Below are 24,872 nucleotides of genomic sequence, written 5' to 3' on the forward strand. Positions count from 1 at the left end.
TTCTGTTCCAGTTGCTGTATTGTATAGTGTTGTTCTGCTGTTGCTTACACTTTTCTTTTTCTTTTTGCAGTTTAATTTATGTCACAGTTTTTTAATTTGCATATGACTAAGAACATCTCGCTCCATTCTCTGTTCATATTCTCACCATGGCCTATAGAAAGTGAAGGTTCATCATGATTTGGTGACTGAGGGCTGCAGGTTGTGTTTGCTACAAGTAGTTTTTTAGGCCTTAAACTGTTCTTTAATCTCATGCTCCACTACTACGTTCAGCAGTTATAATCTCCATATGCTGTATAAAATGACATTTGCATGGACACAGTGAATTTACCTCATGTGGAAGAGAGATATTGTGTTTATTGATAGCCTTTCGACAACTCTTTCACAATTCATGGGGCCAAACACATTTCAAAACATTCAGCTCACCAAATTGGTTATTATAACTTATTTATTTTTTTGTACAGTACTGTTGCAGCACTAGTGTCAGTTGCATTGGTGATGATGGTAGAACAGGAGAGTGAGCTGTGAGCAGATTTATAACGTTCCTCTGGTTACCCTAGTCAATGGTTATCTCAACCCCAGGTCACATGGGATGATATGACTGATGGATCAGGAATAAGAAAAGAGATGTCAGAGGACCGAATGTTTGGCATCGTTAAGGCATGATTATCCTCAAGCATGTTCCTCTCATTGAAATGAAAATAAAGATTAAAAAAAAAAAATAAAAGCACTTTACTTAAGTGTAATTATCAAGTATGAATTGCACAACTTCTTACACAAAAATTTACAATATGTATAATTGAGGCTTTGACAAACCACTTTTAAATAGTTGTAACTACTTTTATTTAAGAGTTTCTTTGCACTGTGCCCATGCCTGGACCTACAGTAAATCAGTGGCACTTTTTCTTTTTGTTTTGTTTTTCAGGTATATGAGACATTAAATCAAACATACATTCACAAGATCTGAACCTCTGCCAGTCCAAAAAAGGCCTAACGTGCTAAGAGGAGAAAAAAAAGCACTGAGAACTTGCTTAAGGTGCAACTCAAATAGGCCAATATAGAACACATCAATATGATGCAAGAAAAGAAAACACGTTGCAGGAGGGAACATAAGTACAAAAACATCACAATGAGAAGAAAGAAAAACCAATTCTTGCAAGAGTCTTGCAATGTTCTGTAACGTAAGTTACCGTTCTCACTGAGAACTATAGTGAGGAGAAACACTTACAGATCATGTCTGCACCTCACTGGTTGAAAATTATACAGCTCATTCATTCAACTTGTTGATTTTGAGAAATACTGTGTTACTCAGCTGTGAATGAGGTTAATATTTGTTTACAGTGGGAACAATCTTATATATAATTAATACTACATTATCCCTAAGTCTCTGCCTGAATCTGCTGCTGTCCATTAGTTATGTACTGGATGGACAATGTTCTATCAGCCATTCATGAGCACAGTCTTTGTATGCCTTGAGGAGTAAGTGAGTAAGAAATTCCAATTCATAATTAAAAAAACAAAACAAAACTGAGTTTTCAGGAAGTGATACTTCCTTATGCACCTCGGACATTATTCATTAATTTTTAGACGTACCAGCTAGAAAACACACAGGAGAGGACTTTGTTTTTATAACAGTCTATGTGCCACAGTTTCATGAGCAGGCCTCCATCCATAACCAATGTTTCACAAAGTCTGTCTGGTTTCCTTGGCATCAGGAAGTGGGCCTGGGCTGCTGGATGCGCTGCTGCGGGCTGCAGTACCCTTCCAACCAAACAGAGCTTCCTATTGGAGAAAGTGAAGTGATTCGACACATCATGCATGCTTCTATACGTGTTGTTTTATATCTGTTTTTTTAATTGATACATGTGTAAGAAATAATCAACTTACCTGCAAAGTCCCCAGAGTGAACGTCCACCCTCCTGGGGAATCTTCGCTGTGGCATCTCACTGCTGATGAGCTGAGGACGGAGGCATCTCTGAGGGCCTGAGCGGGACCCTGAGGTGCAGCTGCTGAAGCTGGTGGGGTTTGTGTGGATGAAGGAGTAACTGTCTGTGTATTTTGCTGATGTGGTGCCATGACCGTTTCTTCCTCGATAGATGTATCTTGTGAACCACCAAGAACGGAAGATGAATTCGAGAGTGGTGGAACTGACCCAGAGATGCAACTAGGTGCTGGACTGCTCTCCCCTGAGGCGCTTGGGGGAGTGTGACAGTGAATGTGTTTCTTCCTGCGGAGTGTGTCGATCCAGCTGGAGCTGTGCCTGGAGGCGAAGGTGGCCAGGGCTAAAGAGGAGAGCCTCATGTTCTTCCCTGAGGTGATCAGCTCTCCGAAGCCTTCCTGATGGGCAAAGGCATAGCCTGACCTCCTCGAGCCACCGCGAGCACCCAGACGCCCCTCTGACACGCTCCCTACACCTCGCCAGGCTCCTCCCACACTGTGACCCAATGGCTTCCGCTTTTTCTGCCGCACCAGCTGAGTGGAGCGTACCTAGAGCATATCAGACAAGAGGGAGGGGACATCATATTGAAAGTTAGTGACTTATTTATCAACATATTAAGCCCTATCTATAAATGTTAAACATATAGAACTGTGAACTTCAACTTCAAGCTTGTCAACATGACAATTTTTTTCACCACGCTTAAAACCCCAAACATTTTGAACTTGATATCACAAAGTGCAAACAAATTGATCGAGGTGTAAGTTGACTTTGTTTGGATTTCCTGGTAGTGATGACCAGACAGTGATGGAGGGGGGCACACACTCAGCTCACCAACACATCGCTTGCATGCATGGGGCCCCGTTCAAGTCGATATTCATGGAGAAACTGAAGTTCATGAGGTCAGCGACCGTAAGTACGAACTCATGAATCATCATGTGTAGTCAGATGAACAGTTTGTATGGGTGCAGTTAATCATTAGCTGTTCTCAGGTTCTATCTGTTATGATGAAGGACAACATATTCACATATGTGTCAATGAAAAAGATGGAGACATTTGTTTTCAGCGTTTTCTCACCGTGTCTGAGAGCTGAGGTTTAAGGTCCAGCTTGAGGAAGCGAAATGCCAAAACTGGAACTATGCATATTGCTGTTGCCAGTGCAATAGTTAACCACACAACTGGTTGCAATAATGTGCTCTGGGCACTACCTGTAGTTACAAACATACACAGAAAAATAACAAATGTGTTTTAAGAACGTATAGAAATTTTCAAGATTGTGCATGTGAATGGCAGACATTAATGATAAGATAATGATCTCTGAGCTATATTTTAAGAAATTTTTGCATTTGTCTTTAGCTGTGGCTGAACAATATATTCATATGCTGATACTGTGAAGAGGTTGATTTCATGTACAAAACAAGGATCTTATCTATATAATTATGTTTAGGTTAGGGTTAGGCTTATTTTTCTATTGGTAATATATTTCATCATTATTTTTCATGAATACTATAGATAAAAGTATTAGCATATGCATGAATGCATAATATACACATTTCTACAATATCTATTTTGAACTATGCCACACAAAAAAAAAATTATATATATTGCGTGAGTGCAGTCTAAGTGTGTGATAGATTAGTAAACAGAACTGACCTACAAAGTGGAACTGACTGGGGAAAATCCTGAAGAGGGTCTGACTGTGCAGTGCAACCATGATGGTGAAGTAGAAACCCAGAGAGCCCCAAACAAACACATGGTTGATGACTGTCCAGAAGCCAGTGTCAAGGCAGATCTACACACAGGGAACATGCAAAAAACATCTGAGCTGCACAGCTATTACTCAATGGAACAAGCTAGCTAAATACAAATGTCCCCAGTTGGGAGGAAAGCAAACACCCATCTGGGCTCAATCACCTGTACGCTGACCACAATGACCAGAGCCGTTGCTGTGGTTACAGCAAAGGTCTGATAGTCAGCGAGGGGCACTCCGTTGCTCTGAGTGGCCTCAGACAACACAGCGTAGGGGACGAAGAACAGCACCACAGAGGTGTAGATGCCCTGGGCGATGCAGATGAAGAACTCTTTCTTGTTGAAGAGCAGGTTGAGCTGCCCCGGCTCATACAGCTTAGGGTACTCCAGACTCCTCTGGTCAGGAACATCCTGTAATGAAACAGTAAATGAGGCACTGCTTTGATGAAATAAAGTCAATGCTGCTATGTTGCAGCCCTAAATATAGAAAATACTCTGCGATGTAATTTAATATGAAATACTTACCTGCAGTTTACCCTGTAAATCTGTCACTGAGTGGCTAAATGCTCATGCCGGCATGCGTGATGCTGTTGAACAGGTGTTTGTGTTGTGTTGTGTACCATCTTTACCACTTTTATCATGTTAGCATACCAACATCTGTGAACTAGCAGCACGCATAGGTTAAGCTGAGACTGAAAAGAAGGTCATTACCGGATTTTGCAAAGAAAACAAGGCTATGCATGAATAAAATACTTTACTTGATGGAGGTACTGAAAGAAAAGTCAAAAGTCAATTATTGAAGGTATTGGAATTATTCCTGAAAGCATAGTCCTGTGTGACGAAATAATAGTGACTAAAAATAAAGAAACTGTAAATGCAATAATGGCACTGGAGCGAAATTTCAGGGAATCGCTTAAATCTTTAGGATTTCACCTATGGAGGCCATGAAAGTCCACACAAAGGTTCTTAGTATCGACCAAAGCCGTGGACTGGCCATTGTCATATGTGGGGCTTAACTGATAATGTGTCTTATTGTCCTTTTCTTTTCCTGGCATATTAAAACCCTTTCATCATCATCTGTGATTGATTCTCCTGTTTCATGGAAGGAATACTGCATTGCAGTGTTGAAATGAAATCAGAATCCAGATGAAATTTTGAACAGACCTGGTCAAATATCCCCATGGCCAACACTGGTAGGGAAGTGTAGACAATGTTGTAGAGTGTGATAAAGTACTGATCATACACAGTCTAAAAAAAAGAGAGAGAGAGAGAGAGAGAGAGAGACAAAAAAGCACACTGTTTAAATCATGACTGTGATATGTTAACCTCTAGTTCTTGTCCACATGACCTCTACAATCGGACCTGAGCAGAGAAGCCACAAAAGAAGCCAAACCAGAAGTGGACCATGGTGAAGGCGAAATTCTTGTAGAAGAAGTAGCACAGGAAACGGCACATGCGGAGGTAGGACCAGCGGCCATGAACCAGAAGGAGCCGCTGAAGGAAGCGGAACTGGGAGAAAGAGTAGTCACTGGCCAGCACAGCCTGGATGCCCTCCTGACCGGAGATGCCAACTCCAATATGAGCGCCTGGGGGAGAGGAACAGACAGAGGGACGGAGAAGACAAGCAAGTCAGGTAACGTTGTCTGTTGCTGGAAAAAGTGAACTTGGCTTTTGGCTTTGTGTTGGACTGTTAATATAAAACTTTCTTCATACATAAAACAAAAATAATTGTGGTAATATAGATAGCTATCCTTTAAAAAAAAAAAAATTAACACCCCCCCACCCCCCATCAAGTCTTGTGGGTAAATATTAACAAGTTGTTAATAGATGGATTTTATGTTGATTTACACATCTGTGTTTCTCCACAAGGTAAGTGATTGAACAGTCCCTTTGAGTCCCTTTAAAAAAAAAAAAAAAATAGAGTTGAAAATGTTAAAATCAATGAAGCTGCAAAAAAAATTTAAATCCTTTATGACACAAATCACAGGATGTGAACTAACCCCACCCATCACTGCTGCACTGATTGTATTTTCGCTTTGTTCTTGCATAAATTCTTTTGAAAAAACTTGCCCACATTCGTGTAGACATGACATACAGACAATCGTGGAAGGTGATGCAACTCTTACAAAATACAGACTATTACAGAACAGAACATGGGAATGTTGGCTTATCCTCATGATAATTATAACTAGCACATCAGAATAGAAAACAAATCTTAATCAACACAGTGTCATTCTGTATCACCTTAATAAAGTTCACACTCCAATATGCTAATACTAAACGTCTTCCTCATTCTACCTACATTAGTTTAGATCTGTGTATTTGGGACTGCACAACGTTCTTTGGAGTTCATCATCGTAATATACCGTAATATATAACGGTAAAACTGGCATTTCATCACAGCCTTCGTCATTAATTGTCTGAACATGTAGAAAACGATCTTGTGCTTCCATACACAGAAATTCTGTGAATTTCCTTTACTAGCCATGTGGCAAAACCCCACTTCTCTTTTTCTACTCATCAATAATCCAGTTAAACTTCCTCCTTTTCTCTCCGTCTTGCTTCCTATATTGATGATCTTTCTGTCATAACTCACTTTTAATCATGCTAATGTCATTAGCCCCATCTCCTATAGCAAGGGTGACAGCCCTCTTGTGTTTCTTGATGAGCTCCACCACCAGAGCTTTTTGCAGTGGGGTGACCCTGCAGCAAATCACTGCTTTGCAGGCACACGCTGTCAGCACAAACTCCAGCTCCATGTCTGCTTCGAGGGCATGGGCCTGCCAAAGAACAGGAAAGAGAGTGAGGAAATGAAAGGTGCAAGGAGTCAGTGCATTGGATGAGAACTACTTTGAGAAGGAAGACAGATGATAATGCAATTCTGGCGTGTTGTCATTGTTTGACAGTTTGATAGTTTTATTCTTCATGACCCTTCCTGATTTGTGTGTGTGCCTATACATAACACATTTGTTGTTGTGGGGCGTGTTATTCATACCAGACTGTGACCGTTGATTATGAGGGCAAACTCTCCAGAGATGTTTTCCATGAGGTTGGAAGAATGTGGAGGAGTGGAGCTCTGCTGCTCTTTACCTCCTCCTCCTCCTCTTCTTTCTTCTTGGTCTCCTTCTTGTCCTTCACTGAGCCCATTACCCATGAAACATGCTTCTCCCCATCCCTCCATCCCTGCCCCCTTCTCTCCATCTCTGATTCGTGACAGCTCAATCATCCTTTCCCTCGCCCTCCTGGGAAGAAAGACAAAAAACCTCCACATCAAAAGAGCTAGTCTTTGCCACAAAGACAACACCAGAAATACAACAGGAGGTTTAAAGGAAGGAGAATGAACTATGGTTAGGATAAAAAGAAAGTAGACATAGCTGAGCAAGCAAATCAAAGTAAAAATAAAAATAGGAAGGTCGAAAAAAAGAGGAGGTGGCAGCCTAATATTTCTGCTGATGTGTCAGTTCCTAGCCCACATCCATGTTCAAATGTTAAGATATCTTTAGATAGTTTGACGTTCATCATGTTTTTTTTTTTGTTTTTTTTAATGAGTTTACCAGGGCAACTACATGACAGCTTTCATGCCAGTGAAGTCAAGTGGGCAAAACTCAATTCACCACATATTATTGGAAACATTGAATGCAATGCAAGCAGAGAATGACAAAAACGATTTCTGTCATTCGGCAACTCCAGTGATACTGCTCCAATAATTTCTTGGCTGATGGACCACATCATCGACCGCATCATCTGCAAAACACAATGATGCAATTGCCCGGCTACTGACCAACTCCTCCTCACCATGGCTGCACCTCAAAATCCTCTCCATGAATATCACGAACAGAATCTGAGGCAAAGGACAGCTCTGGCGAAGGCAAACAAATGTGACTTATTCCTGAATATCTGCACACAGTGACACCTGCAGCACCTCCCACAGAACATCCCAGAGAACCCAGTCACATGCTTTTTCCAGATCCACAAAGCACATGTGGCCTGGGAGATTGTGTTCCGGGCCCCCTCAAGGATCCCTGCAAGAGTAAAGAGCTGGTCCGTTGTTCAACGACCAGGATGGAATCCGCATTGTTCCTCTTCAATCAGAGGCTCGACAGTCAGACGGACCCTCCTTTCCAGTACCTTAGAGTTGACCTCTCTAGGTAAGAGTAGTGTGATGCCCCTGTAATTGGCACACATTCTCTGGTCCCCCTTCTTGAAGAGAGGGGCCACTGTACTATCACCTCCTCAGTTGAGGTCAACAGTATTTCATCCTTACTGTACACAGCTTGTATGGTCCTCCATGTCCCTGAGAGATAACATGTTCCTAAAGGACTCCTTCTACAGCCAGATGGTTTCCCTTACCACCGGTGTCCCAAGGGTTTCTGCCCCTTGAGGCACCCAAGACCATAAGACCACAGGATGCCTCTGCAGCTTCAACAAAGTAAGCAAAGTAAGCGAACAGCGACCATTCAGTTTCGATGACCCCAGCCTCTACAGGGATGTGGAAAAAACTCATTCAAAGGAGGACTTGAAGGCTTCTTGGACAGGGGCCTCCCCCAGACATTCCCAATTTACCCACACTACACTTTTGGTTTGTCTTTATCCTGCCACCTGACCCAACTCACCACCAGATCGTGAGAGAAAGAGAAGCTCTGCCCCTCTCTTTACCTGAGCGTCAAAAACATGCAGTCTCGGGATTACAAACTTGATAATTCAACTTTGGCCTAGGGTGTTCTGGTACAAAGTACACTTATAGACATCCTTGTGTTCAAACGTGGTGTTCATTATTGACAAAGAAGTCTAATCATAGAACACCACTCAGGTTCAGATTGGGAAGCCCTTGGCAAGTTTGGAGAAGAATAATGTCCAGCACTATCCAGGAATTTGGATCCAGAGGTGAGGCTATGCGTGGAGGTAAGCCCCACCAGATCCAACTGGTAGCACTCCACCTCACACACAAGCTCCGGCTCCCTCCCCACTAGTGAGGTGACTTTCCATGTCCCCAGAGCCAGCCTCACTATCACCGCCACCAATACAGTAGTGCTCCCGATCTCAGCAGTTTCCCACGCAGACGGTGGGTTCACGAGATGGGAGATTATGCGTCTTATGCGATTATGTGTCTTTTCTGACACCAACTTGTCTTGGGAGACCCTACCAGGAGCACATGGCTTCTGACCACACAGCTCCCAGGTTCACTGGGGCACACAAACCTCTCCCCCATGATAAGGTGATGGTTCCCAAAGAGGAAAAATAAATAATTAAAATTAATAACAATAAAATAAAATTAAAAAATATATATTATTTTTATGAGGCAAGTGAACTGACTTTTTTTAGATTGAAATTGAAATGAGAGATTTATTTTAGTGTGCCCTTGGGGAAATGTTCCTTGTAAAGTTGCTACCACACCTAACTACCTAGTCATGCATATACAGTACAGGCCAAAAGTTCGGACACACCTTTTCATTCAAATGAACAGGAAAGTGTGTCCAAACTTTTGGCCTGTACTGTACTTCTTTTTTTCCCCAAACACTAATCTTATTTGAGATTAGTTATCCACCCTGTAGACTAAATGGTACAGTGGACACACAGCTGTCCACCCAAATGAACAGACTGACCTGAGCTCCTGCCGTACGCTCTGCACAGTGTGCCCGCTGATGATAAACACCTCCGTCATATCATCTGTCAGCATCTTGCAGGAGTAACCTATGTTGACAGCCGTCTCTGTGAGAGAAAATAATACATCAGATGGATTGGAAGTTAAATGTTTTAAAATCTTCCTATCATGCCAAAAGTGATTCTTTATCTTACATCTGGTGAATAAGATTTGAAGGCATTTCTGAGGCACCACAATACCTCATTCATTTATCAAAAAATTGCAGCTGCAGGAATTTGGATATTGCACTTAACCGTCCATTAAGGCCCTTAATTGTTCAGCCCAATGTCATGGGCATGATTATAAATGTTGATGACTGGAAATACAGGAAATCCTTTTTTAGTCTCTTCACTGCTCATCACCTCAGCTTACCTGAATGCAAGTGAAGTCTATGTGCTCTTTCTCAGATTTCCATAATTATGTTTTGTCTGCTGTAATGCTGACCCAGCACTTCTCTCCAGCACCAAACATTGATGTTGTGCTGACCTGACTGGCTGTATTTGTCTAGAAATGATTTAACTGGTCTATGTGATCACCAGCTTTAACCAACAATATTTTATTGTTTTGGAAGCCCAGACAATCTGTTTCTAAATTGCTGACAGTTGTGACATAATTAATGGTAAATTTGTCCTGAACAGCTTAGTTTAAATTGCTCTTGTTATGGGAACTTGCAGGTTTATCTTGTTTTATGTCAAACCTCTGGATGACTTGTACTTGTAATGCATGCTTATAATAGATCTATGTGCAAGCTATAATAACAAAATATCAGAATATCAGAATGGCAGCAGCCATGATGCAACATTAACACATGAAAGTCTGAAGGCCAGGAAGCACCGTGTCACAAAGGAGATGGCCATTTTGGCAATATTATCACTAGTACATAAACAAAGTTGTGCCTCTTAATATGTTCAAATTTTTGCAGCAGGAAAACTGCTTGTGAACATTTCTTGCGACAGTGCGTGTGTCTGTCTCACCTTGTTTATCTCCAGTGAGAACCCAGATTTTAATATTAGCCAGTGAGAGGACAGCGATGGTCTCTGGTACACCTTCCTGCAGCTTGTCTTCTATAGCTGTTGCTCCCAGTAACTGGAGGTGATAGGTGGGAGGTGAGCAGAAATAAATTCAAATATGATACCAGTGAAACAGATTATGCAGTTCTACTTGATGTGTTTTTGTTAATACGTCCCGCATTAATGCACGTTCTCAGGCCACGTCACCAACCATCATGTCTTGTTCTATCTGCTCGTATGCGGCTGCCAGTCGGTCCTCTCTATAGTCCGTGGCCTTGTCAGCACAGCTGTGGCTCTCTGACCATATCTCCCACTCCTCCTCTGACAGGTCCTTGTAGGCCAGGGCCAGGGTCCGCAGCCCGTCTGCTGCATACTCCTGACAGACATCAACAGACACACAAAGATGAGGAGCATATCCACAGATGCATACAGCAGTATTGGTGTTATCTACCCCCCCAAAATACTTGGCTTTTATTTTTATCTGGATCCGTTTCATGCCACGGTGACGAGAAAATGTAGCGAAAACTATGTAACAGCTGATTTAGTCTGTGCAGACAGTAGATGGCAGTGCAGCTCCGTGTGAGTGAGAGCAGTCGCTTGTTTACTCACATTGAGGTGGTCTGAGGTGATGTTCATCAGTTCCTGGTTACAGGGGTGGAGTCTCTCCAGCAGCACAGTGTCAGCTCCTTTACAGTACAGGCGGATCCTGCCCTCCGGATTACGTACTGAGAAAATAACAGAACGTGATGAAACAAAAAACAAAAGTACATGTCATTAATTCTCCTTCTCAGCTGCTCTATCAAATGTCACTCCCATGTGCATACAAACTGTCCATCTTAATATTGTTTGTTTGTGAGTGCTCAGAGCCTTGTCAACATTACATTGTTGACCCAAAAGTTGTTGCTAAGGCAACAGTGATTTATGACGAGTGATTTCTGGGAGATTTTCCAACAAATTCAATCCCAGTGAAATCTCACAGAGGGATTAAAATAAATATTTATGATTAATAGTTAATTTCCTGTCATCTTGGAGTCATTTAAATAATTAGTTGTGATTTAGGCATGAAAAGCTTACTTGTTATATTAGACACATACAATTTCTGATCCTCTTATGTATAAGATGTTAAAAGTATAAAAGTAATTTGAAGAGACCTGAAACTAAATACGGGAAAAACTTTTCTATCCTCATGCAGCAAAAATAGTTTATTACTGAAAGAAGCCGCTGATCACTATAACTCCAATATATGGAAAAAATATCAAAGAATAGAGAAACGTTTAATGTCATTCTTATTGTTATTTGAATAATTTTTCATATGATTTTCATCACTAGCCTTAACACACCTATAACAGACATCCTTTTGCGTATGTTGTTAAAATCCAGAATAGCGAGCAGAGTGTAGGTGACAGGTCGTCCCATCTCTGTCGTGGTGATTGTTCCAGGTGTTCGGGAGCGAAACACAAAACCAAAGTTTCGAGCCGCAGTAACTAAAGCACCCTCATCTGGAGACTGGGCCTTATAAACGAGCTCTCCTGGCAAGACAAAATAAAAGGGACAGATTGTGTGTTGGTGTCAGTGGCCTTTCAGCTTCCCAGATTAAACTCTGCCTTTGTGCGTCTCACCCTCACTGAGCTCCTCACTCATGACAGTGTGACAGAGGGATAGCAGACGGAAAAACTCATGAGTGTGAGCATCTCCCACTTTCACCGATTCCAACAGAGAGTCATCACAGAAACAGAAGTCTGGGTCCGCCAGGGGGTTGAAGGGGGTAAAGTCCAGTCTCTGGAGATAAAAAAGGAGAACCATGGACATGATTATGTGCCATTAACTCGTGGTGTACACCCTTTTTCAGTAAAAAATACATTTTTTTGGTTGTTCACCTTTGGCTGAGGTCCAAGTGGGTCTGTAACTTCACCTGATAGCAAGAAAACATTAGATGTGTCAGGAACACAACACTGTCTGTAGTTTGTCAACCAAAGACCTGTTATGTTTTTCTAGCTAATTCCCAGAAAACATAACACACGATACTAACACACATAACTACCTAAAAGAACAACAGTATATAGCTGTGAAATGCAAGAGTATTACAGACATGCATACAAATAATGAGGCAGCATATTAGTGTTAGCTCCTCATTCGATTAGTTTAACTAACATCATTATCTATCGCAGTTTCCTATGGGACCTGCAAAGTGAAGCAATGACAGTCTGTCTTGTATTTTTTGGTGGGTGATGATTCAGCACAAGTGTTTACTTACTTCCTTACAGTGTGTGCACTTACCGTAAGTCTGTCCATTGATGGAGCACTTGTTGAAGCTCATGATGTTTTGAGTGAGCGTTCCAGTCTTGTCACTGAAGATGTATTCAACCTAGATTGAAATTCAAATGGTGACAGTGGCAATTACAATTAAGTCACAGAAAGATACATCTTAAATATCTACGATAGTTTTTATTGAGCTCTAATTATACAATGAGAAATTTAAACATTCTTCAGGAAACATCATCATCTCTGATTTAGGATTCCTCAGTCGGTGGGAACATTTCAGGTCCAAGTTGCATCGAAGACATTCCTATGGATACTATTATTTTTACATTAATACCAATGGAAAATCGATTGACGAAGAATCGAAAAAGCAACATAAACTATGATGGGGAAGAACATATGTGAACTCCACACACACAGACACACACAAACTCCCACACAATGAATTAAAGGTCCAAGTGTGGATTCCCACCTGGCCAAGCTCCTCATTTAGAGTGGTGGTCCTGGCTTCAGCTGCTGTGTTACACTGTGAGCAGAACATATGCTGATCCCAGTTAATGAAGTAGCTGTGACCCAGCCTGATCACCTCCACACTGAAACACAAAAATTAGAGGGAAAGAGAGAGATCAGTAAATCCAGTCATCCCAACAACTGCTTGCGAAGATATCAATATAACCCGAGCTTTATCAAACCGCTCCCGTTGTTTGGGTTATTTGTCCTTCACACGACATGCCTCTCAATCGGAGACTCCTCCTTACCTGACATACAGAGAAATAGGCACCACAGTATTGAGGATGATGACGTAGGACCAGAAGGAGAGGAAGGCGTTGAACAAAAAATTGTCTACAGGGGGGTTCCAGGGTAGGTAGCTCTGAAACAAGGACCCCACCTCTCTCTCCCACACTGCATTACCAACAGCCAGGATCACACCCATACACACTAGGAAGCCAAATATCTGATGGAGACACACAGATGGAGAAACAGTAAGGACACAGGCAGCAGGAGTAGGGTGTCTAAAAGTACTATTAGATGTCTTAAAATTGGATCTTTGGTCACTTGAGCCCAAACTGGGATGCAATATGGGATATATGAGATTAGACTGAAGCCATGGGGATCATTTCTTGAAATAGTTATGAGCCAGAAAAGTGAGAGGTTCGAGGTGTCCTACCCACAGGACCAGAGTGTTCATCAGACGATCGATGCTTGTGCGCTTAAACTTGGTGCGGCCGCTGTTCTGCATTAGCTTGGTGTCTGGCCCTGTAATAAAAAAATCAAAACCAAAACTGAAAGTCAAGCCCCATAAATCAAACACATGCAATTCAAATCAAAGCTGAGGAAATTCCAACCTGCAAAGATTACTAGACCGTAGCAGGCTTCAGTGTTACGCAGGACACAACCTCGTAGCAGCATGTTCTGGTTGGTTAGGGTGTACTTCTTGTCTCTCCAGTACAGAGTCCCGCAGAAACGATCCAGCTTGTTGTTTGGGGGCTCACAAACCACTTCACCTTCACACATAGATGATGTCACAGAGATTCATAAAGTCCAATAATAGAACTGATTTTTATTTTACTACCTGTAAGAATTAATGGTGGCGCAACCATCCTCATGACATCATGACGTTGTTATACACACAAAAGGTTCACACAAACACCTTTTTTTTAAGCTGATAAAAGGCAAAGTGTGGGTTGGTTTACTGCCTTAATGCATTTTCCTGAGTTGGAGAGGAATGTGTGGGTGCAATGTGCTGACACGAAACTCTTTTGCTTGGTGCACCGGCGGGTGATGTTTGAAGTGGAGGACAGAAAATACGTGCATGTGTACTTTGTTTTTTTCATTCGCAGAAGTGTGAAGGTGGATATGAGTCAAACATGTGGGTCAGACTAAAAGCCATTCACTTGATATTGAGAAATGAAAATAAGCCACTTGAGAAACCGAAAAAGACGTTGGTACTGTTTTCAACACTCACCGTTGAATGAAGCCAAGTTGTTTGGGTCTCCAAGTTCAGCTGTCACTGAGATAGACTGCCGCACCTTCATATTGGTCTCTCTGTAAGACAATAAAACACAGCAATTTAGATGTAATGTGGTTTTGTTCTGGCAGTCTGAGAGGAGCAATGAGTCGGTGAGGTGTGCTGCATTTTCTGACCCATCCAGCTCAGCTGTCTCAATATAACAGAGCCCATGAGGTTCACTGCTTGACAACAAGAGGAGGTCAGCCTGAAAACAGATATGAAAACTGAGGTTGTATTCACTGCGCTGCACAGATTTCACAGGTACAGCATTAGAAATGCACTGATGATATAATGATGATTTGTATCTTTTTTAAATCAATAATTCCATCTGCATGCAATCTACGCCATTGATCGTGGAAGCTTTTGGTCCATAATCCAGTATAAATTGTCATTATGATCACATGCAGGTCTTAAATTAGAAAAACAATGTTATGTTGTATGAAAGCAGTCTCAATTAATACGGAACCTGAAGGTTTACAGACTATTGTTTGTGTGTGTGTGTGTGTGTGTGTCTCTGTGTATGGTGATATATGATCATCGTGTTTGACACTTACTGCCACAAACTGATTGTTCTCCAGTTTAATGATATCACCCACTCGAACATTCATCCACTTTTCATTCTGAAGACTGCAACAATAAAATTAGGAGAAATAGTTAAGAAACCTGAAACCTGTTACAGTACCTATGAAACTGTTAAGAAATACCATTAAAACCTGACTAATTAATGTATAACATATTTCATAATGAAAAGGTTCGATTTAACAGTAAAGTTCACATGGTTAGTTCTAAAAATGAGAGTGCAAACTCACTAGCCACGAATGAGGACCTGAGATTGCCGGTTGTTCACTTGGCTGTCGCTCTTGTGACGAAACTGAAGAAAAGAAACCATGGTCACTTCAGGAACTGAGGTTAACTTTTTATCATAAAACATCTATTTTTGTGTCAGGTCATTGGCTTCAGCTTAACCAGGATAATCAGGGACAGGACCACATGAGCATGGTGTGAAGTGTGAAAATTATTTGCTCACATAGTCATCTGTGGCATCCTTTACTGCAGTGATGCTCAGTACCAGAGCTAAAGGCACGATGGTGGTGAACCAGGAGAGGGAGGAGATCTGAGGTATCAACTAGACACAAACAGAGATTGATCTGCAGATTAGCCTGAATAGCGACATAAAGGTTATGTGTGATACAGAGACAGATAGATCTAACCGTCACTCTGTTAGCTAAAGATAATCTGAATTTAAATGAATAGTGGATTTCTTGATTGGCATCTTTTAAAAGTGCCACAAGCACTTTTGCTCAGCTTTCCCTGGCTGTAGCAGCACATGGCTCAGACTGACGAGGCACTGATCTGATATTACTGAAGGTAATACACCTAACCCCACATTAAATGACCCAAACTGTCCCTTACAAATGTTTAATTGAACTAAATCAATTCAAATGTATTAATATCTATCAAGTAACCATTAAGTTAGATTACCAGATTCAATAAAAGTGCATTAATGATGTAAATATGATTGAATTATTATTATTCAATTAGATAAATTCATTAAAATAAAACATATGACATGGATTTATTTCTCCATTAAATTAGGCTTGCAGAAATATATACAGTATTTTAAATTGTATTTGACCTAAAGGAATTCAAGAAAAATGTAATGATAGACAGACAACCTTTTACTAGACTTTTTCCATTAAATCTGTCAATGAACGTTTTCAAGTTTACTAATCTTTTATAAAAGAAATGCTATCACACGACCCTGCAAAACAGATTAGAATATTTTATTTTATTTTAAATATCGAGGTCCATAATAATAGTTACATCATTGCCCTTATTTGACCATCATTTCCTGTTTCAATTAATTTGTTATCTAGAAATGTTTTTTATTATTTCATTTGTATTTCTTAAACTTCTTAAACTTAAACTCTTCCTTCCTTCACCTTCACTGCTCACCTGCAGAATAAGCAGGAAAAGGAAGTAGGTGTTTGCTACTTCCTGGAACTGCTCAAACAGGTTGACGGGCAGAAAGGTGATGATGTTGTACTTGGATGTCACAATGCAGTTACTCTGGATGATTGGGAAGAAAAGAGGGAGTTTATATAAACTGCATTTAAGATGACTACTTTGAAAGATTAAAATATTTCTTCATACATTTGTAAATTTGTGGAAGAGAACATGAAGAAGAGCAGATTGGAGACTCTTACCGCATACTGAAACTTTTCATTGTATTCTCTGTCATTGGCTCTGACCCTTCTCTCCTCCTCCACTGAAACAAAAGACACAAAATGAATCATTCAGGCCAATGTAGTATGAAAAACAAAACAAACAGAAAGCACCTACGCTGTAAAACTGGCAACTTGAAAAATGGCAGTACCATCATTATGGTAGTGACTGACAATCGTGGAAAGACAGCAACAATAAGGATAATCCACAATGAAGCTGTGTCATTGTCTGCTGGAGTTTATGCAGACATAATCATTCTGTCTCATGCACATACATTAGCACACTTCCATTAATAACCAAACAAACCATCTCTTATCTGTAATCTTAAGTACTGACATACAATCTGATGTGCAATGAATGACTGTGCTCACATGCGAATGGGGCCAAAGGGTTATTGCGGGTAATCACCCATTTACACAGATTTAAACCTAATGCTTTTCTTTGTGTTTCTTTTTCTTCCAATTCTGTTTGTCTCCCTGAAGTTGCACTTTATCTTGTTTCTGTTTTCAGTTTGCTGTTCATGATGATCAGAATAGATTTGGAGTTCCCCTCCTCCACCACCAGGCCCATCTCCTCTAATATTGATGACTATGCTTTTTAAATAAAGGGATGGACACAAATGCATGCAGAAATAAAAGCCATGGGCCAAAGCACATATTTTATCATAGAATATCAGCAAGTCTGAAACTCCGAAGTCATCAACATACATGTTGGCTGATGGCTTAAAAGTAGCCCAGTGCAACAGAGAGGGACATCACATAACAGAAACCAATAGCCCAGAATCAAATGCACACACAAAGACATTGTGGTTTCCTGTGTCTCTGCAGCACTCTGAAGCCCTCCCTCAAATGTTGAGACAAAGCACTTCACACTTCTAACATACCTGTCTCTGCTGAAACTCAGCTTCAACAAGCAGGTCAATTTCAAAAGAGCCCACAAGTCCTCTTTGTTGTCAGGTCATGAAAGAGATCTGTTGCAGTAGCCCGGCTAAAGACCACCCGAGCTGTTATTTAGTGTTAAATTAGGAATGGCAATTTAGATCTATCGTGTATCTAAGGTTTATTTGAGCTGGCATAAATGTATCTTTTAACATTAGTTGAGCAATATCACATTTGTCTGTTTGTGAAGGTACAGATCTGGCAGACTTTTGTACTGAAACGCTTGTTTTTATTTTTCTTCCCTTCTACATCTCGCCGTTCTCTTCAGGATGTTGTTATGTTATTTTTCCTGGCTGGTGTTCAACAGAAAGCTCTTTCTGACAGGTGGTGCCAAGGCTGCTTTAACCCCCCACGAAAGGGCAAGCTGGGTAAGCACACAGTCACCAAGGCATCCCAACATCTGACGTCAAGCGGCAGGCACTGTCCGTCCCAGTCGCTGCTATGCAAGCTCAGAATGGCTGAGCATCTTTAGCAAACTGCCCATTAAGTGTTTAATGTCCCTGACAGCTTCAAGGGCATTAGAAGCCCTGATGCAGGCTAGCTCCGACACAGCAAGTCTGTATAAATCTATAAAGCTCCATTACTGAGAAACCTTGAGTTGCAGGCTTGCTCTGCTGTGAGCATAAGGTTTCCACAAACAACTGAGACCTAAGGCAGTACAAACATTTTGATTTAAATACTGCCACACTATCTTAGATAGAAAGACTAACCACTGAGTTTCCTTTATCCACCCCCTGTCTCTTTAACACTTACCCCCCTCAAAGGAGTGGCATGTGACAACACGTGCCACAGCTTTGAACCTCTTTATGCCCCCATGAGACACATGTTCACAACACAGTGAATGCAGATTGAAGCCATAACAAAAATGACCACAGACAATAGTCAGTGTGAGCTATGGGAAGCGGCATTGTCCTTGGCGTGACTAAACCTAACCCAGGAGAAACAATCATCGCTCACTGTGGCTGATTTAATTAGATGAAAACGGGAGAGCAGAAGCATCTGCAGTCATGCGCTTGCACACTCTGAAGTGCACGCGCAGACACAGCGATATAATTTGTGGAAAACTGATGCGAGTGACACAGTGACTGGCTGACGGCCTGGAGGTCAAATGAAGGTGCACATCCAGGGTGCATGATAGTTAAGCTAAGGAATGAGTGTTACAGACATGGCAGTGTGGCAGCAGTGGAGGCTGGCGCCTAGAGAATTGATCAGTGTCTTGGGCAGCAGAGAAAAAGGACATGCTCAATTTTCACAAAATTCACGTTTGAACAAAAGAATCAGTTTTATTTACATGCACATGACAACAAAAATCAGTCAGAACAGGAAAATAGCTAAAACTGAAAAATGACGCTGAGTCTCATTATGTTCTCAAATACTTTTGGGAAGAAAGAGGCAAAACAAAAAAGGTGATACAGAATCAATACTAATGTGGTGATGAAAAAAGTGCCTTAAGCAAGTCCTTCATGATAAGATGCTTTAAGACGTCTAAGACTGATCAGGCTGCAGATATACAGCTGACGTGCACATCTGTATACAAACAGTATGGGTTGGGGTGAGTGAGATGGAGGAGAAGGAAATAAACTTGGACTCAGTTTTAATGGAATGAGGAATGATTTATTTGTAAACAGTGACATGTAGTTTGTACAGAGATCAAACCCTGATGATGCAGAAACAGAATTACTACAAGAACAACGACAACGACACAAATAGTGAAGGAAAAAAAAATCTCATTTGCAATCACTCCTCCGACACAAAGTCGTACCTGTGCTCTTCTTTTTAGATTTGCCTTCATCGAGTCTCTTCTGTTTCTTTCTTTGCAGGGGCAGAACAACTGGAAACCATTTCTCCGGGATTTCTTTCGGCACTGTCATCCTGGCTTTAACTCTGACAACTACCGCCGGTAAATATGCGCTGTTTCACGGACAGCTGACCGCCACATCTCCGCAAGGACGCGGGATGAAGCTCTGCTCCAACTTCGGTCAAGTTGGATGAACTGTCCCATCCCCGTCCTCTCTGTTGCTCCCCCCTCTCTCTCTCTCTGGCGCCTCAGAAACACACGCACACACACGCACACTTGCTCCATCCCTCTTGCCGCAAAAACACTGAGGTCATTTTTCCGATAAGGTCAGCGAACAATCTGATCTGTAATCTGTCATTTTCCAGCAGCTCCAACTGCGCAGGCTTTTTTTTTTTTTTTTTTTTGGTGGGGGGGCGGGAGTCTTATTAACTTTGCTGTGGGTTCGTTTAATCGGCTAAATATTGTTCAGTTTCAGCTTCATTGTGCAAAGTCTCGTTTCAACCATTTACGTTCAACAGCGGCCTCATCAATCGACTGACGCACCCACGTGCAGAATCTCCTCCACAACATAAACAGTGTCTGCTGTGGCCATGACGTAACCACATATGCTGCGCGTCTGGTTGACGTTGCCCCGGCAACGGCCTCTGCGGCGTTCCCTCAGTAAAACCGGCTGGCTGGTCCCAGGAAGCCGGACGCCATTTTGGATCTAAAAGCGCGAGCCGAGCGGAGGCTGACGGTGGCGCGCGGAGCCGAAGTGTCTCGCGCAGCGGTCCAGTTTCCTGTGCGCTTAAAGGGAGACGGCGCACCGCAGTGGGAGGGGCCTGGCAGGTGCCTCTGCACGTGCCGCGCAGTAAGTCTCGTGCGTAAAGGTTACACTTTGCCGTGTGTTCTCGTGATATGAAGGTGAAAACAGCGCATTTGTTTATAGTGTGTTTCCACCACCACAGGTAAACAACAACGACCAAAAGTGTTCGATCCCAAAGTTGTACTTGGCAGGGCCTGTTATTTTAACGCGTTCAGTAGCGGTGTAAAGCGACGACACACATTTAGCCTGCTGTGCTTATGGGTGGATTTGTGGTTTGCTGCTTGAATTAGAAAGGTTTTCCATTTGTGATACATTCTAGCTCCCGTTCAGGACATTTCAGAGGGACGCTTTTTGGGAGATCAGCTATCGTTTGAGGTTTGATTCTCAAGAAGCAACCCATCACGACATCCCCCATTAGTCTGACAAATGCCCCTTTAAAGTCTCATGTTTGTAATTCAGCTGTTGTCATCTTTTTTGATTCAAGTAGATATCATATTTGGAGCAGCAGGTAGAGCTGACCTGCTCTGTACTCTGTCCTTACAGTCATGGAGGTTTCCATGTGGTGTAATCTGTCAACTATCCGCCTTTATCTGTCTGTCTATTCTCCTCCTGTTTAAGACTCAAAACTAGCAATTGAAAGCATACATTTCTACATTTACTGAGATAATACATTTTGTGAATTTTCCCATGGATTTCAATGCAATCAGACAAGATCTTGCAACCAGTGTATTCAGTGGCTGATACAACCTACTTTACATGTACACACACCATGTATCTGACATTAACGCTGGTGGTCTGTATTCTTGAAGAAGTTTGAATTGATGCAGTTTATATAAAACATTTTATATTTGACTATGATGGACAGCATTTAAATTACCACATCTTGGATGAAAAAAATCTTTTGGGCTTTCATCTCACATACAGCAGTATTGTAGTCGGGTTTCTTCTTAAAAGCATTCCCTAACTATGTTTTACTCCCCCAAACATCTCACATGGTGAAAGTTAAATAGATGTTAAACAGATCCATTAAAAAAAAGTCCACAATTGTAAAACACCATAAAAACTCGTCTTTTCTCTTTTCCTCTCCCATCAATATTGTCACTGCAGTATTCACTGCATATAAAGCTGTAGATTCACTACTTCCATTTCCAGGAGCAGTAACGGTAACATCTTGCTGACATAACGATGCTCCAGTATTAATCATCTCCTGGTGTCATAAATAATTACAGACCAGGCCACCTGCTTTTACTTCAACTACATTTCTCTACAAATACTTCGGTTCTTTTTACATAAGTATGACTTTTTTTTACTTGTAATGTAGTATTTTTTATTTAGTTTTATTAGTTGTTTTACTTTAGTAAAAGTTGTAAATATGGATTCCACCACTAATGGTAAAGGGAAAGAAGAAAAAGGGAAAAAGAGGAAGATGTGGGTAATCATGAATACCATTAAATGTAATGTGTACCCGCCCGATGCATTTGGCCATGTTTGCGATGATGTCAGTTCTCCAGTTATAATTTGACTGCAGATGGGGTGGCAGGTTATGCTGCTAATATGTTTCAAACACGAGCAAATGGCAGATAGAGTAGAAAACAGCAGAGAAGTAGGCCATCCTACAATCTACAATACAACAAAAGTGTTTCCACCCACATGATGTTTTTGTATGAGTATTGACCTGATTGAATCCACTCTTGTCAAAAGTTTACTCATAATGCATCTGAACACATTAACACATGGTTGAAACAATCCAATTTAGAATCTACCCTAAATACATTTTGAATTTATATGTCTCTTTTGTTTTTGGTTTCGTTGCAAACAACTGGCAAAACCCACGTGAAGGAAACTAATTGAAAGAGTAAAGAGAGTGTTTAGTGTTTGGTGCTAACCTGGAGGAGGCCTCTTTCTGAACATCTCCACTCTGCCAGCTTCCTTTTGCTATTGCCCATGGGACTGTCTGCAGAGAGGCAGAAGAGGAGGTTAGGGGCACATTTATAGGCTGGAGAGATGAGGGGTTGGAGAAGAAGGGGTGAAGTAAGATCTAAACACAACACATTTTCTTCTCGTGCCAAAAGGCAGGATGAAAATGTTCATTGTATTTGAAAATGCTCAGTGCAGTGACCTTGCTTGTATTCAAGTGATGAACTCTATTTACTGAAATATTGGTCCTTTTTTTTATTTTTTGCTTATGGTGTTAAAGTATACTGTACTTTAGCTGTGATAAAGTCTGGACTCACAAACACGGCATAACAAACACACACACACCAGACCATCTCTGGTCTGTTAGAGCCATAATGAGGAAATGACATTCAGCAGAGAGCTGCATCCGTCTCTGTGGCACAGAGTATCTGGGGACTGGTGGCCTGGGCCAGATCCACTATCAGTCTCCTCGATACTGGATGACAAAGAGTAATGGAGCAGTATTTGCCCTGCATCTTCTTTCCTCCTCTCTTCCACATACTTCCCTCGTCTCTTTCATTTATGCTGACCTGTTAATCTTATACACCTCACCGCTTTCACTTGCTTGTGTTTTGGCCCCGGTAAGTAATGGTCAGGAGGAGGCAGACAGATGACAGACGAAACCACATAAGTGAGGCGTTGTTCATCTTTGTCTCAGGTTTGTAGTGCATACTACAAGGTGCAAGCGGTATGGCAGACGATGCCTCAGAGCAGCGAGCGACCAATCAATACTCCTGAGAAAGCTGCTCTGCCTGCCTCCATGTGAGTTCATCCGATCAGCTTTCAGCTACAGTTTCAATCTTTTGCCCTGTCATACACTCTTCTCTTTTATTGCATACTTTCTACTCTCTTTCTACACTATAGTCTACCTATTTATAAACCTGATTAAACAGAGAGAGAGAATGCAAGCTGTTTGCTGTGGTCTCTCTCCTTTCCTGTTCTCAGTTACCTCCTCTTACTCCCCCCATCTATAGTGGGCATTTTGTATAACCCTTTAGACCTACAGAGCCCTTATGAAATAAAGCAAGCACCCAGTTGAGTGAGAAACATGCTGAATATCTGAGCACTTTTTCTGGCCTCAGCAGAATTCCTTTCATTTCTCTCCCAGTTTTAGGGGATTCGAAACAGAAAATATTTGAGGCGGAACGCAAACATCTGTGCAACCGTTGGTTATTTCACATTATCGGTAGCCTCTTAGGATAATGTAGATTAACCATAAAATAGTACATTATTCTGCTCTAAAGACAGACTGTACCGAATATTTTTCAACTGAACACCTGAGTGACAGTTACAATAAACTATCAGATTACTGCAGGTGTCTGTAGCAGAGAGAAGCATAGAACAACAAACCGAGACAGCACAGGACAATAATCACAAACATAAACCATGATGCACTTGACCTGATTTGCAGTCATGCTGTTTATTTCCCTTTTATAATTTCTGATATGTTAACAGTCCTGATATCTACTTGACATAGCCAATTAAAGTGAATGACGGGAATACAGCTCAATTAGCCTTCTTTGATGAGGAAGAACAACAATTCTAAGAAAACAGATAACTGTAACAAGGTTAGGGTTGCGTGTTTCTAAAGAAGAAATTCAATTTAGACAATTGATCCATTTCACATCCATTAGAGTGCATCTAATGTACTAATGTCCGGGGCCACTGCCGTTTGACATAACTAACTTTCACTCTGAGTTTGGGAACATAATGACTAATGTCTGGCAACTTTACTCAAAATATCCCCTCAAACCGAGAACTGTATCAAATGTATGCACAGAGCAGCTTTCTTGCAAATGGCATTAGCTGGTGCAGGCTTCACAGTGAAAACCGAGGCACACGTCAATACTTCCAGCTGATAAGAGGGAGAGCGCATCACAAAGCGCAACTTACCTTCTCAAGTTGGTCCCACAGCCGGCTGCTCGGACCACCGAGGTCATGATGAAGCTCCGGTCCCTGATGAAGCTCCGGTCCCTGATGAACCGGAGGGGGAGTGAGGCCGGCTCTGAAGACACCGTGCCGAGGTGACCAGGGCCGAGTGAGAAAGGGGGGAGGGGCCACATGTCATTCACCTTCCTCACCTCCATCCAAGGGCCTGAAGTCACAGAGGATGGGACCGTCCCCTCATCACTGATGGTATGTAATGTCCAACTGTCTGAAAAAGACCCCTTGATGGTGTTTCTGTTCTAATCACTTTGGTTTTGAGTCCATACTTGGTCCTTTAGAAACCTGAACATACACTTTGCGCTTCATTTTCCTCCCTTCGGTGTCTTACTGCCCTCTAGTGTTTGTTCAGCTTCGTCTCATCCAACATCTGTTCCCTGGTCAAGGTCGCAACATGCATTTCCACCCATCACAGCTACAGTGGAAGCATAGTTTAAGTGTCTGAGAACTGAATAACTGATTGTCTTGTAGATCAATACTGTAAAGTCAGAAAAGTTTTTTTTTTTTTCATGAAATGACCAGAGTGTAAACTTAACAGCAAAATGACAGTTTGGAACTATTGTGACATGTAGAGATATGCAAATACAACAGCTGCTAGAGTG

At 41.6% G+C, this 24,872-nt stretch overlaps 1 protein-coding gene across 3 annotated transcripts; it reads right to left on the reverse strand.

The window, feature by feature from the left end:
* Positions 1–395: 395 nt before the first annotated feature.
* On the reverse strand, positions 396–24,342 carry atp8b2 (ATPase phospholipid transporting 8B2). 3 transcript variants are annotated; one of them, XM_029503399.1, is made up of 31 exons: positions 24,220–24,342; positions 22,257–22,324; positions 16,811–16,872; positions 16,560–16,673; positions 15,631–15,729; positions 15,413–15,474; positions 15,158–15,230; positions 14,738–14,808; positions 14,559–14,638; positions 13,939–14,097; positions 13,761–13,849; positions 13,351–13,547; positions 13,065–13,185; positions 12,611–12,698; positions 12,211–12,245; positions 11,953–12,112; positions 11,674–11,862; positions 10,943–11,058; positions 10,545–10,709; positions 10,298–10,409; positions 9,286–9,391; positions 6,870–6,924; positions 6,678–6,764; positions 6,279–6,462; positions 5,045–5,268; positions 4,847–4,930; positions 3,848–4,093; positions 3,587–3,725; positions 3,011–3,141; positions 1,885–2,484; positions 396–1,779 (listed from the first exon to the last, which is right to left on the reverse strand). In XM_029503399.1, exons 2-31 carry the CDS (start codon positions 22,279–22,281, stop codon positions 1,681–1,683), a joined length of 3,972 nt encoding a protein of 1,323 aa, XP_029359259.1. In that variant the 5' UTR covers positions 22,282–22,324; positions 24,220–24,342; the 3' UTR covers positions 396–1,680. The 3 variants fall into 3 exon arrangements, with proteins under 3 accessions (XP_029359259.1, XP_029359258.1, XP_029359260.1); XM_029503398.1 differs by having other exon boundaries at positions 6,678–6,924; XM_029503400.1 differs by lacking the exons at positions 13,939–14,097; positions 14,559–14,638; positions 14,738–14,808; ... (5 more) ...; positions 22,257–22,324; positions 24,220–24,342 and having other exon boundaries at positions 6,678–6,924; positions 13,765–13,813.
* Between the last annotated feature and the right edge of the window lie 530 nt (positions 24,343–24,872).

Source organism: Echeneis naucrates, chromosome 6 (assembly GCF_900963305.1).
Source record: "Echeneis naucrates chromosome 6, fEcheNa1.1, whole genome shotgun sequence".
Taxonomy (NCBI): domain Eukaryota; kingdom Metazoa; phylum Chordata; class Actinopteri; order Carangiformes; family Echeneidae; genus Echeneis; species Echeneis naucrates.

Coding starts and splice junctions, on each gene's coding strand:
- atp8b2 (XM_029503398.1), bottom strand. CDS start 22,281: ATGTTCAGAAAGAGGCCTCCTCCAG. Junction 15,231..15,412: donor CAGGTCCTCATTCGTGGCTA/GTGAGTTTGCAC, acceptor TTATTGTTGCAG/TCTTCAGAATGAAAAGTGGA. Junction 4,931..5,044: donor TTTGTGGCTTCTCTGCTCAG/GTCCGATTGTAG, acceptor TCTTTTTTTTAG/ACTGTGTATGATCAGTACTT.